General features: G+C 42.7%; 1 protein-coding gene across 2 annotated transcripts in view; it reads left to right on the top strand.

Annotated features, from left to right (window-relative positions):
- Nucleotides 1–12,748, top strand: part of LOC109898684 (glutamate receptor ionotropic, NMDA 2C) — a 79,537-nt gene that overhangs the window by 36,063 nt on the left and 30,726 nt on the right. For both annotated transcript variants that reach the window (XM_031834660.1, XM_031834659.1), the window contains exons 3-4: nt 5,001–5,599; nt 8,632–8,746. In XM_031834660.1, the coding sequence (XP_031690520.1) occupies nt 5,001–5,599; nt 8,632–8,746 (714 nt within the window). The remainder of the gene's footprint in view (nt 1–5,000; nt 5,600–8,631; nt 8,747–12,748) is intronic.

Raw genomic sequence — 12,748 nt, 5'->3', positions numbered from 1 at the left:
TTTTTGGCTGAGAGTCAGTGTGATTGTGTACACATACTACACACAGGCACATACACAGGCACATACACACACAAACACATACACATGGCCTGGAGCAAATTGATTTTACGCTGTGCCAGATGAATACTCGTGGCATACAAGTGGTGGAAAAAGGCTACATGCACAGAAAGAAGGCAGTGACTTTAACAGATTTGCTGTGGGACACGGAGAGGAGTTAGAACATTTGCAGATTTATGTCATATTGGCAACCTGCTCCTTTACTAACATGCATAACACCATTGCTCTTGCTAAGCTAATTTTGCAAGATATTTTATTGTCCCTTCTACTGTATCACATCTACAGTACCTCCAAGGTAATATAGGAGGAGGTGTTTTGTATATGGAAAAGGGGAGAACACAAATGGCTAAATGTTCAATGTTACTAATTGAAATAGAAACAGAGAGGATGTGGTATTCAGAGCAATGAGAACGGTCAGTGGAGACACTTGAATAGACCAGTATGATGTCTGACATCAGGAGACACACAGATGGTTCTAACCTACTTTAGACTTCTGTGAAGGACAACAAGGAGACAAGAGAACAGAGTAGTCCTGGTCTCTGGATACCTGGCTTTCTGTAACCCCAAACCTCAACAAGCTTCATGACCATGACAGAGACAGAGCACAGTCCCCATAGAGAAGGAAAGGGACAGGTAAGGTCCAGCTTGAGTGAAGCAGTGACTTCTGGGTACTGCTCTGATAGCATCAAGGAAAAATGGCACACAGTGCCTTCAGAAAGTATTCACACCTCTTGACTTTTTTCCATATTTTGTTGTGTTACAAAGAGGGATTCAAATGGATTTAACTGTAATTTTTTTCATCAACAATCTACACACAAAACAAAACAAAAATATACATATATCTTGATTAGATAAGTATGTTAGAATCCCCTTTGACAGCGATTACAGCTGTGAGCTTTTCTGGGTAAGTCTCTAAAAGTGGATTGTGCAACATTTTCCATTATTCTTTTCAAAATTCTTCAAGCTCTGTCAAGTTGGTGGTTGATCATTGCTAGACAACCATTTTCAGGTCTTGTCATAAATGTTCAAGTAGATTTAAGTCAAAACTGTAACTCGGCCACTCAGGAACATTCCCTGCCTTCTTGGTTAGCAACTGCAGTGTTTTTTTGGCCTTATGTGTAAGGTTATTGTCCTGCTGAAAGGTGAATTAATCTCCCAGTGTCTGGTGGAAAGCAGACTGCACCATGTCTTCCTCTAGGGTTTTGCCTGTGCTTAGCTCCATTCAGCTTCTTTTTTATCCTGAAAAACTCCCCAGTCCTTAACTATTTCAAGCATACCCATAACATGATGCAGCCACCACTTTGCTTGAAAATATGGAGAGTGGTACTCAGTAATGTGTTATATTGGATTTGCCCCAAACAACACTCTGTATTCTGGACAAAAGTGAATTGTTTTGCCACATTTTCTTTAAGTATTATTTTAGTGCCTTGTTGCAAACAAGATGCATGTTTTGGAATATTTTTATTCGGGAAGAAGGCTTACTTTTTTTACTCTGTCAATTAGGTTAGCATTGTGGAGTAACTAAAATTACTAATACTGAAAGTTTTCTCCTATCACAGCCATTAAACTCTGTAAATGTTTTTCTTTCGTTCCTTCGTTTCTTTCCAAAACACTTAAGAGTGCTGTCTCTGATCAACTTTCTCGTTATCTCTATCAAAATTATCTTCTGGACCCTAACCAGTCAAGCTTCAAGATGGGTCCCTCAACTGAGACTGCTCTTCTCTGTGTCACGGAGACTCTCCACACTGCCAAAGCTGACTCTGTCCCCTCTGTTCTCATCCTCCTAGATCTATACGCTGTCTTTGACACCGTGAACCATCAGATCTTCCTCTCCACCTTCTCAGGGCTGGGCGTCTCAAGCTCTGCATATTCTTGGATTGCATCCTTCCTGGTAGGCTGCTCCTACCAGGTGACGTAGAGAGGATCTGTCTGCACAACTTATTCTCACTACTGGTGTCCCCTAGGGCTCGGTTCTAGGCGCTTTCCTCTTCTCTCTATACACCAAGTCACTCGGCTCCATCATATCATCACATGGTCTCTCCTATCATTGCTATGCGGATGACACTCAACTACTTTTCTCCTTCCCCGTTCTGACACCCAGGTGGCGACACACATCTCTGCGTGCCTGGCAGATATCTGAACATGGATGTCGGCCCACCACCTCAAGCTCAACCTCGACAAGACGGAGCTGCTCTTCCTTCCGGGGAAGGCCTGCCCGCTCAAAGACCTCTCCATCACGGTGGACAACGGACAACTCTAGTGTTGCCCTCCCAGAGCGCAACAAACCTTGGTCGTTCTCTGCAAACATCAAAGCAGCGACTCACTCCTGCAGGTCTTCAACATCAGTAGAGTCCGACCCTACCTCACTCAGGAAGCGCTGCAGGTCCTAATCCAGGCAAGGCACATGGCAACTCGCTGTTGGCTGGGCTCCCCGCTTGTGCCATCAAACCCCTGCAACTTATCCAGAACGCTGTAGCTCGCCTGGTTTTCAACCTTCCCAAGTACTCTCATGTCACCCCGCTCCTCCGCACACTCCACTGGCTTCCAGTTTAACGCTTTCATCCACTACAAGACCATGGTGCTTACCAACGGAAAAGCAAGGGGAACTGCAACTCCCTACCTTCAGGCTTTGCTCAAACCCTACACCCCAACCCGAGCACTCCGTTCTGCCACCTCAGGTCTCTTGGCCCTCCCACCCCTGCCCAGTCCAAGCTCTTCTCTGTCCTGGCACCCCAATGGAGGAACCAGCTTCCCCCTAAGTCCCTGCCCATCTTCCAAAAACATCTGAAACCCTACCTCTTCAAACAGTATCTTAAATAATCCTCCTACTCCTACTCCCCCTCCTTTACCCATTTCCCAATAGGTGCCCTTCTTTGCGAGGCATTGGAAAACCTCCATGGTCTTTGTGGTTGAATCTGTGTTTGAAATTCACTGCTTGACTGAGGAACCTTACAGATAATTGTATGTGTGGGGTACATAGATGAGGTAGTCATTCAAAAATCATGTTAAACACTATTATTGCACACAGAGTGAATCCATTAAACTTATTATGTGACTTGTTAAGCACATTTTTACTCCTGAACTTATTTAGGCTTGCCATAACAAAGGGGTTGAATAATTTTCTCAAGACATTTCAACTTTCATTTTTTATTCATTTGTAAACATTTAAAAAAAAACATAATTCCACTTTGACATTATGGGGTTGTCACGTTCTGACCTTAGTTCCTTTGTTATGTCTTTGTTTAGGTTGGTCAGGGCGTGAGTTGGGGTGGGTAGTCTATGTTCTTTTTTCTATGTGTTTGGCCTAGTATGGTTCTCAATCAGAGGCAGGTGTCGTTCGTTGTCTCTGATTGAGAATCATACTTAGGTAGCCTGTTTTACCCATTTTAGTTGTGGGTGATTGTTTTCGGTTTAGGTTGTTTTCCCTGACAGAACTGTGCGCTTTCGTTTTCTCCGTTTTGTCATTTTGTTTCAGTGTTTTTTTGTGAACATTAAATATGAACAATTTCCACGCTGCGCTTTGGTCTCATTCCAACGACGATCGTTACAGGGGTATTGTGTATAGATCAGTGACCAAAAAAAATCAATTTAATCCATTTTAAATTCAGGCTCAAACACTACAAAATGAGAAAAAAGTCAAACGGTGTGCACACTTTCTGAAGGAACTGTATGTGTAAATGGCATAATATCAAGAAACTGAGCCTCACCAAAATCATTCTCATTTAGGAGGTGAAATTTTTTTATCATCAAATCTTCTTTATAGATTTATTTGGGGTGATAAAGAAAATGATACGCTTTTTATTATTGTAAAGTTGCCGTTTATACAACGTCATTTAAAAGGTGAAAGTCTTAATGATCAACCCAGATATGCAACCAGTCAAATCTCTGGAATTGATGTGACTTTTTATTACACTTATCATTACAATTCACTGGGGTTGCACATGATTTACGATGCTATTTGTTTTACAAAGCAATTATGGTGCAATGATTTCTATGAGCAGCGTGCTTAATTCAAAACCATTAAACAATCATTAACTTCTCTTAGAGTCAAGACATATCAATGGCATCCAACCCGAAAACTTACTATATGGGTCATATGCAGTTTTAAAACCAATGATTCTGTTATTTTCTAGTAAGAAACACAAAAATAAAACCCTGCCCTGTGTCAGCCCATAGCCTTCTCAGGTTGCAGAAACATGTTACGCCAAGACCACTACTGATATGAATACAACAAGATTGATGGGAAAAATATATATATTATTCTGTTCCCTGAACATACTTAAACAAGACTAACGCTCTTACAAACACACACAGACAAGAAACAGCTCTGACCAGAATTCGTGGATCACTTTAGTTAACACAACACAGCATTTTCATACTCCTCTCTCCAAGGTCAAAGAGGAGAGACATCTTGAGAAAAGTGAGAGAAAAAAATAGAAAACAGGGGCTGGGCTCAGTGACAGTGAGCTCAGTGATAGTGCCAAGTATATATGAGGGCCAATGTTGCTGTGGCAAGTGGGAGACACATGGGTTAAAGTGATGAATGGTGCCTGGGCTACAGGGAGAGCAACACCAAACAGAATCACTTACTATAGAGTACTGCCTCTCAGCCCAGAGACTACACACCACTTCTGGGTGGGCTGGCTGGTGGTCAGGAGCTGGATGGTGTGGACGGAGCACACAGACACACTGTCAAGCTACTCTCAGGATTCTACTGTCATTTCTTGATTATTATTTTATTTTTTACATATGACTGGCTGAATTACATAAAACACAATCATATAATTGCCACTAAGCAGGCTATTAACAAAGTCATTGCATTAGATCATTAGAAGGTTTTAATTGTGCTTGTTAGATAAATTTAGCAAATTGATTGAGCTTAAATTAACTATCCATTAAGGGCTGTTATCTGTGCTCACTCTGCTGTCTGTGTCTCTCTGCAGGGCGACGGCTCCACGTTCCTCCAGCTGGGCTCCTCCATTGAGCAGCAGATAAACGGCATGTTCAAGGTGATGGAGGAGTACAACTGGGACAGCTTCGTGGTCATCACCAGTCTGTACCCGGGCTACGAGGTCTATGTGGACTATGTCAAGACCTTCACTGACACCAGCTACTTCATGTGGGAACTGCAGGACGTGCTGACCTTCGACATGTCTGCCGACGGCATGAACGACATCCGGGCACGGCGCCTGCTGCAGCAGATCGACGCCCAGGTACTGCTGGTATACTGCTCCCACGAGGAGGCCCAGTACCTGTTCAGAATGGCCGGAGAGGCCGGCCTGCTGGGGCCTGGCTACATCTGGATCCTCCCTAGCCTTGCCGTGGGGAACCCAGACATGCCCCCACCAAACAGCTTCCCTGTGGGCCTCATCAGCATCATCACCGACCGCTGGCGGATGAGCTTGAGGAAGAGGGTGCGGGATGGGGTGGCCATCGTGGTCAAAGGGGTGCAGAGCTTCCACAAACAGAGGGGCTTCATCCCCGAGGGCCACAACGACTGCCACAGCCCTGTTAGGGCATCTTCTAATGATACACTGTTCAGGTGAGTGGAGGTGGGGGGATGGAAGGGGGGCATACTGCCATACTGTAGGTTGGAGATTGTTCATATAAGAGAAGACAACAAAAATGAGAAGATAAGAGAAGGCAATAAGAGAAGCCAACCAAAACGTAGAGATTAAGTGATACAGTTGAAGTCGGAAGTTCACATACAATTTAGCCAAATACATTTAAACTCAGTTTTTCACAATTCCTGACATTTAATCCGAGTAAAAATTCCCTGTCTTAGGTCAGTTAGGATCACCACTTTATTTTAAGAATGTGAAATGTCAGAATAATAGTAGAGAGAATAATTTATTTCAGCATTTATTTCTTTCATCACATTCCCAGTAGGTCAGAAGTTAACATACACTCAATTAGTATTTGGTAGCATTACCTTTAAATTGTTTAACTTGGGTCAAACCTGTAGGGTAGCCTTCCACAAGCTTCCCACAATAAGTTGGGTGAATTTTGGCCCATTCCTCCTGACAGAGCTGGTCAGAGTCAGGTTAGTAGGCCTCCTTGCTCACACACGTATTTTCAGTTCTGCCCACAAATGTTCTATAGGATTGAGGTCAGGACTTTGTGATGGCCACTCCAATACCTTGACTTTAAGCCATTTTTCCACAACTTTGGAGGTATGCTTTGGGTCATTGTCCATTTGGAAGACCCATTTGCGACCAAACATTAACTTCATGACTGATGTCTTGAGATGTTGCTTCAATATTTCCACATAATTGTCCTCCCTCGTGATGCCATCTATTTTGTGAAGTGCACCAGTCCCTCCTGCAGCAAAGCACCCCCACAACATGATGCTGCCACCCCCCTGCTTCACGGTTGGGATGGTGTTCTTCGGCTTGTGCAAGTCTCACCCTTTTTCCTCCAAACATGACGATGGTCATTATGGCCAATCAGTTCTATTCTTTGTTTCATTCGACCAGAGGATATTTCTCCAAAAAAGCATGATCTATGTCCCCATGTGCAGTTGCAAACCGTAGTATGTATTTTTTATGGTGGTTTTGGAGCAGTGGCTTTTTCCTTGCTGAGCGACCTTTCAAGTTAGGGCGATATAGGACTTGTTTTACTGTGGATATAGATACCTTTGTACCTGTTTCCTCCAGCATCTTCACAAGGTCCTTTGCTGTTGTTCTGGGGTTGATTTTCACTTTTCGCACCAAAGTACGTTCATCTCTAGGAGACAGAATGCGTCTCGTTCCTGAGTGGTATGACGGCTGCATGGTCCCATGGTGTTTATACATGCATACAATTGTTTGTACAGATGAATGTGGTTTGGAAGATGAATGTGGAAATTGCTCCCTAGGATGAACCAGACTTGTGGAGGTCTACAATTGTTTCTGAGGTCTTGGCTGATTTCTTTTGATTTTCCCATGATGTCAAGCAAAGAGGCACTGAGTTTGAAGGTAGGCCTTGATATACATCCACAGGTACACCTCCAATTTGACTCAAATGATGTCAATTATCCGACCAGAAGCTTCTAAAGCCATGACATAATTTTCTGGAATTTCCCAAGCTGTTTAAAGGCACAGTTAACTTAATGTATGTAAACTTCTGACCCACTGGAATTGTGATACAGTGAATTATAAGTGAAATAATCTGTCTTGTAAACAATTGTTGGAAAAATTACTTATGTCATGCACTAAGTAGATGTCCTAACCGACTTGTCAAAACTATAGTTGTTAACAAGAAATGTGTAGTGGTTGAAACCTAGGTGTTGCCACACCTAAATTTATGTAAACTTCCGACTTCAACTGTAACTGTTGCAGATTGAGAAGGACTGACTTGAAACAGAGAGAGAGTTGGCAACATTCGTCAACAGTTGCTCAACAGTCATTTAGCTGTGGCTTTCCATCAGCTTAATGTTGTGGTTGGGGGCAACATGGTACTCTCCCTGTCACTCTCTTAACCCCTGCCTGCCAACTCATCCATCCTACCTCTGTCCCATCACCTCACTGTTGGAAGCACAGGCATCACAGAGAGATGATGTGGCCTGTCATACCTGCCCAGCCCAGCCCAGCCCAGCCCAAAAGAGCAATCTGGTGCCATCCGTGCCTGGGAACATGGGGCAAATCCTATTTGCTTCTAGAACATTTTTAATCAGCCAAAGGGAGGCTTCTCTTCTATAGGGAAAACAGATTTAGCGTCAGCATTTGGCACTAGCCAAGGTCATTGAGACTGGACTGGGAGGATTGGAGAGTTTCCAGGCAGGGTACAGGGGGATTTCTTTATGCATTTTTGTGGACCATGATCGTAATATGAAATCTGACACAGTTCAGTGGTATTAAAACATCACTTTCTCCTCAGAAGTAATTTTCTCTTTTCTGAAAGTGGCTAGCCTGAGGGAAAGAGAACTTCTCTTTTTGTAAATCGAAATCCTGCATGAAAAAGGAGAACCGTCTGGGCAGCTATATTTCAGCCTTTGATTTGAGTCATGCTGCTGTTTCCAACCCCTACGATTTTCCACTTTAAAGACAAAATAATCATGAGTGAAATACCAATGACCAAAATTGGTAATATGAGGGGTTAGAAACAGCACTCTCCGTCTGCTCTCCACTCTTTTATTTCCCTCCCTGGGACAATGTTGTTCTTTCTCTCAGACCTCCCTATTCAAAGGGAGCAGTGCCTCGCTCTCTCCTCGGCGGTCAATAGACTCAACACCTCATTTAATTAGGTCTCTTTTTAATGAGCTTTTGATTGTAAATCACTCCGCCTGTTCATAAGATTATCACAGATTACCAGATTAAACGAGCCTTTCACATGGACTAGACAGAGGGCCCGTTCATTACCCAGCATGCTTTCATCACCTCTGCTGGACTGAGAGAGAGAGGGAGGAGAGGTGAGAGAGCAGCCTCGCAGTGCGTGATGACAGGGAGTTCACAACATGTCGATAGCTATGTGCACAACAATCAGCAGGTAGTGCTTTAGAAATAGGATGAAACCATCGGAAGATTGGATTAATGGACATTAACGACTATGTTGTAATGAGTATTTAACTCTTTGATTGATTTCCCTTGTTTTCAGGCACATGTTAAACGTAACATGGGAACACAACGACTTCTCGTTCAACCCTGAAGGGTACCTGATCAACCCGGCTATGGTCATCATCACCTTAGATCGAGAGAGACAGTGGGATAAGGTGAGATATTACACTTCTTTATGTTCCTCCCAATCAGTAAAACTAGGGATTGTCTTTGTATTATCTGACTACAAGTTAATAAGGCTATATAACCTGCTCATTAAGAAAGGAAAAACTCCAAAAAGTGTTATTATCAACACATGAATTACTGCCTCATTCATTGTGTATTTTCATGAACTATCACTGACAGGCCTTGACTTGGGCATACGGGACCTTGTCTCACATATTCATCCCACCTTCACAACACAACTTCCCTCTACATTTAATAACCTTCTTACTGACGGTTGATATTGTCAGGAGGTTCCCAGTAGGGAGTAGACACTGAAGGGAGGTGGAGGTCGGTTTTCTTCCTTAAATGTAGTCAGTGGTTGAATGGAGGTTGATGGGTGTCAGAGCATGTTGGACCCAACCACATCTCTGGGTAAACAGCTCCGGGCCTTCTCCAGCTTATTACGTGCCATAGATGTTCTCTCAAGGTTGGTTCCTATTAATTTCAGGTATGTTATTGAAGCTGAGGCCTATGCCTCTGTAATTGGAGGGTCTGACAGCGCGCTGTACTGAAGGCTATCAGATGTGTGGTTGGTCAGAGAGAGAGAGAGAGCGTAGTAGTCTATTGACAGCTTGTGCCAATGGAAAGGTTGCATTTAAAAATACAACAGAAAATGAATGCGCTGTAGCTGCTGCAGTGTAGTGAGTCCACTTTCAGGTTGAGAGGTCAACAAGCTTACTGCTGGACGTGATCTAAAAGGCTCATCTTTAAACTCAAATATCTGAGCTACTCCAAAAATGACCTGAAATGATACTTCAAAAGAATAACAAGAAAACATGCTCATTCATTGCAGATCAATGAGGCAATCTTACACTGAGTGTTCAAAACATTAGGAACACCTGCTCTTTCCATGACATAGACTGACCAGGTGAATCCAGGTGAAAGATATGATCCCTTATTGATGTCACTTGTTAAATCCACTTCAATCAGTGTAGATGAAGGGGAGGAGACAGGTTAAATAATACTTGTTTACCCTTGAGACAATTAAAACATGGATTGTGTGTGTGTGCCATTCAGAGGGTGAATGGGCAAAACTAAATATTTAAGTGCCTTTGAACAGGGTATGGTAGTAGGTGCCAGGCGCACTGGTTTGAGTGTGTCAAGAACTGCAACGCTGCTGGGTTTTTCACGCTCAACAGTTTCCCATGTGTATCAGGAATGATCCACCACCCAAATGACATCCCGCTAACTTGACACAACAGTGAGAAGCATTGGAGTCATCATGGGCCAGAATCCCTATGGAACGCTTTCGACACCTTGTAGAGAAGAAGAGAAGGAGAAAAAGTATTTCTCTCTCCTTCATTTTAGCCGGTCTGAGCCTTAAAGTATGTTTCTGGATTTGACAACAGCTAATGGGGATCCTAATAAAATACCAAGTATACCAAATCATTAGGAACATTGCTCACTCCAAGTATTATCCAGACAGGCTATAGGTATTTGAGATCTTGGCTTCCTCTCTCATCTCCAATATGTTACAAAGGCAAACTGACAAGTCTGTTCTTTGACACAAACAAAGAGGTTTGGCTCTGTAAAGCCAGTAAAAAGAGTGAGGGGACAATCGTACGTTCTCTTTTCCTCTTAAAGCTGATAAACTACTTGTGTCTTTTCACCAAGAGCTTAGAATCAATCTCTCCTTCTGAATGCTTTTGTCATTTCTACTAGAAGTCCCAACCGCTCATCGCATTGTGTTCAGCCATCTCGGAAACAACCCACCACAGCTCAGCTCATTGCAGATCAATTGCAGATCAACGAGGATCAATGAGGCAAACTTACACTGAGTGTATTAAACATTAGGAACACCTGCTCTTTGCCTGACATAGACCAATCAGGTGAATCCAGGTGAAAGATATGATCCCTTATTGATGTCACTTGTTAAATCCACTTCAATCAGGGAAGATGAAGGGGAGTTGACAGGTTAAATAATACTTGTTTACCCTTGAGACAATTAAGACATGGATTGTGTGTGTGTGCCATTCAGAGGGTGAATGGGCAAGACAAAATATTTAAGTGCCTTTGAACAGGGTATGGTAGTAGGTTCCAGGCGCACTGGTTTGAGTGTGTCAAGAACTGCAACGCTGCTGGGTTTTTCACGCTCAACAGTTTCCCATGTGTATCAGGAATGATCCACCACCCAAATGACATCCAGCTAACTTGACACAACAGTGAGAAGCATTGGAGTCATCATGGGCAAGAATCCCTATGGAACGCTTTCGACACCTTGTAGAGTCCATGCCCCAACCAATTGAGGCTCAAAGAAGAAGAGAAGGAGAAGGAGAAGTAGAGAAGAGAAGAAGAAGAAGAAGAAGAGAAGTAGAAGAGATGGAGAAGAAGAGGAGGAGAAGAAGAAGATGAAAAGGAGAAGAAGAGAAGGAGAAGACAAGGAGAAAAGAAGAAGAGAAGAAGAGAATAAGAAGAGAAGGAGAAGAGAATGGGAAGAAACATAGAAGAAGAGAAGAAGAAGAAGAGGAAGAAGAAGAAGAGGAAGAAGAAGAAGAGAATGAGAAGAAGAGGAGGAGAAAAGAAGAAGAAGAAGAGAAGGAGAAGAAGAGGAGAGGAAAAGAAGAAGAAGAAGAAGAAGACGAAGAGAAGAAGAAAAAGAGAAGGAGAAGAAGAGGAGGAGATGAAGAGAAGAAGATGAAGAGAAGGAGGTGGAGAAGGAGAAGAGGAGAAGAAGAGAAGGAAAAGTGAAGGAGAAGAAGAAAAATAGAAGGGGAAGAAGAAGAGGAGGAGATGAAGAGAAGAAGAAGACAAAGATGAGAAAAGGAGAAGAAGAAGAAGAAGAAGAGAAGGAGAAGAAGAAGATGAGAAAAGAAGAAGAAGAAGAGGAGGAGATGAAGAGAAGAAGACGAAGAGAAGGAGGTGGAGAAGGAGAAGAGGAGAAGAAGAGGAGAAGGGAAGGAGAAGAAGAAAAATAGAAGGAGAAGAAGAGGAGGATGCGATAAAGAGAAGAAGAAGACGAAGATAAGGAGAAGAGGAGGAGAAGAAGAAAAAGAGAAGGAGAAGAAGAAGAGGAGGAGATGAAGAGAAGAAGAAGAGAAGGATAAGAAGAAGAGGAGGAGATTAAGAGAAGAAGAAGAAGAGGAGAAGAGGATGAAGAGAAGGAGAAGAGAAGAAGAAGAAGAAGAAGAGAAGGATAAGAAGAAGAGGAGGAGATGAAGAGAAGAAGAAGAGAAGGATAAGAAGAAGAGGAGGAGATGAAGAGAAGAAGAAGAAGAAGAAGAAGAGAAGGAGAAGAAGAGAAGGAGAAGAAGAAGAAGAGAAGGAGAAGAAGAAGAGAAGAAGATGAAGAGAAGGAGAAGAAGAAGAGAAGAAGATGAAGAGAAGGAGAAGAGAAGAAGAAGAAGAAGAAGAAGAAGAAGAAGAAGAAGAAGAAGAAGAAGAAGAAGAAGAAGAAGAAGAAGAAAAGAGGAGGAGGAGAAGAGAAGAAGATGAAGAAGAGAAGGAGACGAGAAGGAGAAGAAGAGGAGGAGAAGAATAAGAGAAGGAGAAGAAGAGAAGACGAAGAAGAAGAAGAAAAGGAGAAGAAGAGAATGATAAGAAGAGAAGAAGAGAAGAAGATGAAGAGAAGAAGGGGAAGAAGAGGAGGAGAAGAAGAAGACAAGGAGAAGAAGTCTGGGGATCCAGACAGGCTATAGGTATTTGAGATCTTGGCTTCCTCTCTCATCTCCAATATGCTACAAAGGCAAACTAACAAGTCTGTTCTTTGACAAAAACTAAGAGTTTTGGCTCTTGTGAGGGGACAATCTTATGCTCTCTATTACCATTGTGATACATTGACAAGGCCCATAAACTGAGAGAAAGGAAAAAAGAGGATTAATCAAAGTCCGGCAGGAGAGACAGGAATAACTAAGTATACCAGTAAAACAGAGGATATTCTAATAGTTGTATTTTGTTGTCCTTTGTGACATCTGACAATAATGACTGCAATAATCAGATAACTTCCAGTATTAGTA

Source organism: Oncorhynchus kisutch, linkage group LG10 (assembly GCF_002021735.2).
Source record: "Oncorhynchus kisutch isolate 150728-3 linkage group LG10, Okis_V2, whole genome shotgun sequence".
Classification (NCBI taxonomy): domain Eukaryota; kingdom Metazoa; phylum Chordata; class Actinopteri; order Salmoniformes; family Salmonidae; genus Oncorhynchus; species Oncorhynchus kisutch.
Note: the sequence above shows the minus strand (reverse complement) of the source record. Positions and strands in the feature narration are given on the sequence as shown.